Source organism: Aricia agestis, chromosome 7 (assembly GCF_905147365.1).
Source record: "Aricia agestis chromosome 7, ilAriAges1.1, whole genome shotgun sequence".
Lineage (NCBI taxonomy): Eukaryota > Metazoa > Arthropoda > Insecta > Lepidoptera > Lycaenidae > Aricia > Aricia agestis.
The window spans coordinates 7,217,783-7,224,243 of record NC_056412.1 but is presented as its reverse complement, the minus strand read 5'-3'; the positions used below and the strand labels follow the sequence as shown (position 1 = coordinate 7,224,243).

At 37.3% G+C, this 6,461-nt stretch overlaps 1 protein-coding gene across 1 annotated transcript; it reads left to right on the top strand.

Annotated features, from left to right (window-relative positions):
* Positions 1-2,211: 2,211 nt before the first annotated feature.
* LOC121729049 (3-oxoacyl-[acyl-carrier-protein] reductase FabG-like) lies at positions 2,212-2,973 on the top strand. The gene has a single exon (XM_042117437.1). It carries the CDS (start codon positions 2,218-2,220, stop codon positions 2,971-2,973), a length of 756 nt encoding a protein of 251 aa, XP_041973371.1. The 5' UTR covers positions 2,212-2,217.
* Positions 2,974-6,461: the final 3,488 nt, after the last annotated feature.

The window sequence follows — 6,461 nt, the reverse complement described above, 5'->3', positions numbered from 1 at the left end:
TTAATTAATAACTTAGTTTGTTTGTAAGGAATAAGAATTAAAACTCAACACTAATGACGCAACATGTTTTGGCTTGGCAACATTACCAAGGGGGGGGGGGGGGGGTATGGGAGGGGCGCAGCTTCTTTAATGTACAGAATTGTCATTTCTACAGTTTTATTATATGTATGTATAGATGAGTTATTTAATACTTTTTAGTTCATATTATTATCTGTTGTTTTTAACTTGGAAGTCGGTTTTAATTTTTTGATAAAAATAATGTTTTTTAATGAAATAAGGGGGCAAACGAGAATGTGGTCTCCGGTCGAGCCGGCCCATTCGTGCCGAAGCATGGCTCTCCCACGTCTAAAGTAGGTTATATTCAGTATGTCAGAATTCAAGATATCAAATATTATACTTATTATTATCAAAGATAACTTAGGCACTGGCTGGTTGCCTAGAGCCGTTAACAGACCGACAGACAACTGACAAACTCGTATTTAGAGTATGGATCATTCAATAATTATAACCGCTTATGCGGCTCTAAAGTAACAGCTTAGCAGTACTCGAGTACCAAAATAAAACTGCAACATTTGTCAGTTTGAAATATTGTTAGTTTAACCTTAGTTTAAGATTCGCAGGCTCGAACCTTAGATCTTAATTTATGTGAACATCAAGGGCAACCAAAACGTGATATTGCTATAATTGTACAACATAAACGTTTCAACAATGATTGACGCACAATAAGTTTAATTGAGAGCATTAAATAATTGAGACTATTAAAAAGTTTTCAATTACTTATATATGTCGTAGGATGATTTGATAAATCCGTGTTTTCGCGAAATCCCTAGAATTTTCGCGGAAATTCGATTTATCAAATCATCCTACGATGTCGTAGGATGATTTGATAAATCGAATTTTCGCGAAAATTCTAGGGATTTCGCGAAAACACGGATTTATCAAATCATCCTACGACATGTAGATGATGCTAGGTGACAGCTGATGTACTTTATTATGTTCATTGTTAAATAGTTAAAAACTTCCGAAGCTATTTTAGCGTTCATCCGCTCAAGTTTGAAGGTAGGTGCAAACTTTGGGCGTTTTGGGCATTTTGCTAAGTTTTTGCTCGATCGAGCAATAACGTCGAGCAAAACACGCGGCTCGGGACTTCGTCCACACATTCAGATTTCAGCATTGCTCGATAGTTTTATTCTAAATCGATATAATATTTAATTCCACCAAGCCGGCTCGATGCGAGCCTTCGAGCTGTGAGTTTTGCGGTCCACGCAATAATTATTACTCGATTTGGAGTAAAACTATAGAGCAAAACCGCATGTGAGTACTTAGCATTTGACATGGCCGTAAACATTACGACTTACGGCCCATTCCAGGATTCCAGAAACCTACCTACTGGACACCGGTTGAACCTTGAAACTACAATTCATGTTCAAAGCAGTAAGGTCGTGAGCCGTCAATTATATCACTGAAACCATCAAACATTAATTCCCATTAGAAAGTAATGCCTTTTAAAAATTTGCCTAAAATTCAAATATTTCTATCTACTCGTCTCTACTCGATCTAGTTACAAAGCAAGCCCACATGAACGTGTGTTCTATGAACTTCTATGTCAAGGAATTCTGCAATTTTCGCAGCAGCGGCTGGTATGCTGGTAATAAAATTTAATTAATTGAATGCGGAAAAATTGTACTTTAATACCTACCTACCTACTGGCAAGTAGTAAAAACTGGAAGACGATGATAATAATATAATATGTTTAATTCGTTACTTTGCATTTTTTTTTCAATCACACAGCTTTGATTCATACGGAACGATAAATTTCACGATAACCATTCAACCAGTTCAAGATGATGACTATTACAGATGTTTTTTGTGCTATGACGTTGTGAATTATGATTGTATATAATATGGTACTATAGTAGAGAACAGTAGAACATATTCATACTTCTACTAAGGCCAACTATTATCTATTCTGTGCTATGGCCAACAAAAGATAGGGCGAGACGCCATGGCATGCACTTATTGCACGGCCGGCCATCTGTGCCTGCGTGAGATTAAGCGCCTGAAGCACCCACTGAAACTAATTGAGACGCGTTCGTATGAAGATGTTCTACTGTTATTATACTACAATATACATAATATATTATTGTTATTATATTAAAAGCGACAACACATATAATTTATGTACATTATTAGTTAGCCCGTTGAAGTTAGCTGACCATGAGCTTCGCGAACAAAGTCGTTTTGGTGATCGGCGCCAGCTCCGGCATAGGCGCCGCCACCGCCGTAGCGTTCGCCAAGGAGGGCGCTCGCGTGGTCGTGGTAGGAAGAAACGAGGGAAAACTTAAGAATGTCTCGGCACAGTGCGAGAAAAATGGAAAAAAACCGCTCGTGATTAAAGCCGATATCAGCAGGGACGACGAAGCTAAGCTGGTCGTCTCGAAAACCATCGAGACATACGGCACCCTGGACGTTCTAGTCAACAACGCGGGTATCGTCCGAATGGACTCCATCGCCAGCGAAACCGCGGTGAAGACGTTCGACGAAGTCATGAGGACGAACCTCAGAAGTATCGTGCTTCTGACGAGCCTGTCGGCGGCGCACTTGAACAAGAGCAGGGGGAATATTATCAATATTTCGAGCGTGGCGGCGCATTTGGTTCTGTGTCCTGGGAATTTCGCGTATGCGGTTTCGAAGGCGGGCCTCACTCACTTCACGAGGCAGGCGGCCGTGGAGCTGGCGGCTGCGGGGGTGAGGGTCAATACCGTCAGCCCTGGACCGGTGGCGACAGACATCATGACCAACGCGGGCTTGGACTCGATAATTCTGGACAATATCGCAGCAAAAACGTCTCTGAAACGTACGTCCGCGCCGGAGGAAGTTGCGGACTTAATTCTGTTCCTGGCGAGCGAGAAGGCTAAAGGCATTACGGGATCTGATTTTGTGACTGACAATGGTGCCATGCTGTCATTTTGAATAAAATATTCAATATCTGTGAATATAATTTATGATTATTTACGTACTTAATTAGTTTTCTGAAATTGAAACGAATAATTTAAAAATATGGGACTAGAATAACTGCGAAATTCTTCGAGAAAAATAGTTATGAATAGCAATTTATCTTACCTAACCACGGAGAAGGATAATTATAATTAGCCTACCAATATACTTACAAAAAATCAGCTGGTTAGAGTTCCTTTTTAGGGTAGATACCATAGTCAACCAAGTTGTGTTGATTACAGAACCCTAAAACGGAACCCTAACCAGCTGGTTTTTTGTATATTGGTAGGTTAATAGCTTAGATAAATGATTGGTCGTAGCGCACGCGCGAGACCAATCATTCATCTAAGGTTAATAGTTACATCATTTCAGAGTAACATTCCATTATGAACAATCCATATTGTAGGACCATCAAATCAAAGTATGAAATCCTTTCTATCTCTGTTAGCTACCACTTTTAAGATTTTTCGCAAATAAAAATGTAGTTTGTCTTATCAAAATAAAACTACTTAGAAAAAATTTGCTTGATAGTAATAAAAAAAATGTTCTAGGGCTCCCTGACTAGTGACTATAATATCATGTAAGTACCTACAATATAATTGGGCATTGTCCAAAAAAAAATCACATATACTTTTTATATTTTTTTTCGTTAAAATAGGGTATTTTAAGAATATAAATTAAATAGTTTTGAAATTCATTGGCTAGTTTTTTCTCAATAATTTTTTAAAGTTTCGCTCTGACGTCATCATCGGCGGCTAATAATTGACCTCTGCAGTGTTTTAAATTTCCTTTCAATGTTATTTATAATGGCTGGTTCGTCAAATGCAAGTTCTCATTATGTGAAAGCTGATACGAGAAGCTTACCAAAAGTTCGAAACGTAATGTTGGTCGAATTTATTGCTAATTTAACGCCATTGAAGGTCAAACAAAGGTTAAACGTATTTGTTCAAAAATATATGTAACTAATGGGTATTTTTTCGTTTATATACAGAAAAACGATAACTGACCTTATTCCTCGAAATGTTTTTGTAATGAGCAAAATTTAAAAAAAATGGACAATCCCCAATATCTTACTTGGTGGTTGTTAGGCATAATTACTAATAAGGGTTAGCACACATATTATTATGTGTGCTAACCCACAATTTTTTTTGTTAAATTTTGAATGCAGTCTTGTTCTAAAATATCTAAATCATTTAAAAAACATACCTATTACATAACTGCATTTATAACTCAATTCGTAGATATTCTTTTTGTGGGTTAGTACTTACTACTTAGTACGGTACTTACACTTAATGCTTAACCACGTCCACTTGTGGTGTGGTTTACAGTTATTACTTATTAGGTTTAGAGCAAAATAGAGTTTAGTAATTAATAAAACATTATATTTAATTACATACATTTAATATCGATCGCCATTTTATAAACAGTTAAACCTAACTGTTATGTGGTAGCATCAGTTCTGACTTCTGAGTCCACTATTGTTTTTTAATTGCATACAATATTATTATAAATGAAACCCAAGAGCCAGCGACAACAATTTCGTCATTTTATAAAAGCTGAAAGTCTTTCAGTTTATGACCCTTAGTATAGAGGTATGAACGACCAGCAGGTCTACCTGATCTTCGAGAAAGAGTAAAGCTCAATTTCATAGCTTATATTCTTCACCGTAAGTGGAGGAATCTCGTCTTCCAGTGCCGGACATTTTTGACAGTAATTGTCGTCGAGGTGAAAAATAGTATTATGCACCATGGGCAGTAAATAAGAAAGCCTCAGATCACATGTGTAATTGTTGGCCGAGGCGAAGCCGAGCCGACATTTCTTATTTTCCTGCGTAATGTACTATAAGTATTAAGTACCACAGACAAAGGGTAAATCTCTGCAATATGGACATTGCCTTTCAAATGCCCGACAAAGACTTTGTAGGGTTATTTAGGCTAAATAAGAGCCTCACTCGGGATCTTTAAATAGAAGAGTTGGAGCCTTTGGCTGCCATACACGCTACGCCGTTTACCTACCGGTATCTCTCCTCTCCTCTCGGCCTCTCCGGTAGACCGTAGTCGCTACGGTCTACCGGAGAGGTCACCTGTGCAGGTATGCCTGCACAAGTAAGTTTTCTAACCTACTATATATTGGTACCTAGCCTAATAAATAATAATAAATGTTGTGACTTCATAAGTCGGTAAGTACCATCGAGGAAGTTGATTCCTATGCAATTGACAGACCAACGTTATTTGGTCGAATATGTCAATTCAATGTTAATAATTGTGATCTGTCAGCTGGGTTTGACGTAACGCAACCAAACTACTTAGGTCCCCGATTTGCATAGGAATCAACTTCTCTGATAGTACATATTATCATTACCTATTTTAAAGAAAACCTTTTTTCAGGCGTTAAGCGCACTGATCTTCTATGCATCTGGATCGTACCAGAGATTCATAGGAGCCAGTGCGAACCATAGCATGCACCAAGTTAGTGTATCTAACTGTGTGAGGGCTGTTACAGTAGCTCTCAACAATGAGCACTTTCCCCAAACCCGTCAAGAAAGGAATTAAGTATATTAAATATTATGGGGATTGGGCAAGTACATACTGCAATATACATAATATTATTTTTATGTTTCAGGTTTTACCAGAAATTCAGCATGCCCGGTGTCCTTGGGTGCATAGATTTTACACATATTGCTAATTGCTATTGATTATTGTTCGGCCTGCTGAATTTGAAGAGAGGTTTTTCAGCAGAAAACATTACCACTCTTTGAATGCTCAAATTGGAAGTCGCGCAATATCGAGGTACCCTGTCATGAGCTATTTTTCTTTGTAGGTATTATTAATAAAATGTAGTTTTCCTTATTAGTTGTTCCTTGCATAAGTAGGTAAATATTATGTACCCTAAAATAAATTTACAATTACATTTTAATTCTATGTTTTGAAGTTTATGCTTTAAGGCGCTCCCCCTACGGAGATGCCGTAATTTACGGTTTTTAGAGCCTTATTAACTCATAGTCTGAAAGTTACAAAATTATTTTAAAAATACAGCAATAATCTTCAGTATAATATGAAAGTTCCTTTCATAGTTATTGATTTCCTATTTTTGTTTTTCATACTCATGATATACGCTTCCAAAGTAACTGGTAATACCAATTTATTTAAATTCAAGCATACATTCAGTATCACCCTAGTATTTACAAATTACGGTTATTTGAAACACACGCTAATAGATCGACAATTTCATTAACATACTGGACGTTTGATTTTTGTTTAGGTCAAATTTGAACTAAGATAAGTAAAAAAGTAGGATTTTGGCGCGATCTCGGCAACGCGGCAAATGTATGGTCAAGGTCGTATGCTCAGGGGATGGCCTTAATCTTACGTGTTTAAATAGTTAGTAATTCTTAATTAGTAATTACGTAGTAATTAAGGACGTTCGGCTGGGCGTGCATAGATTTTCTGTTTAATTAAAATATC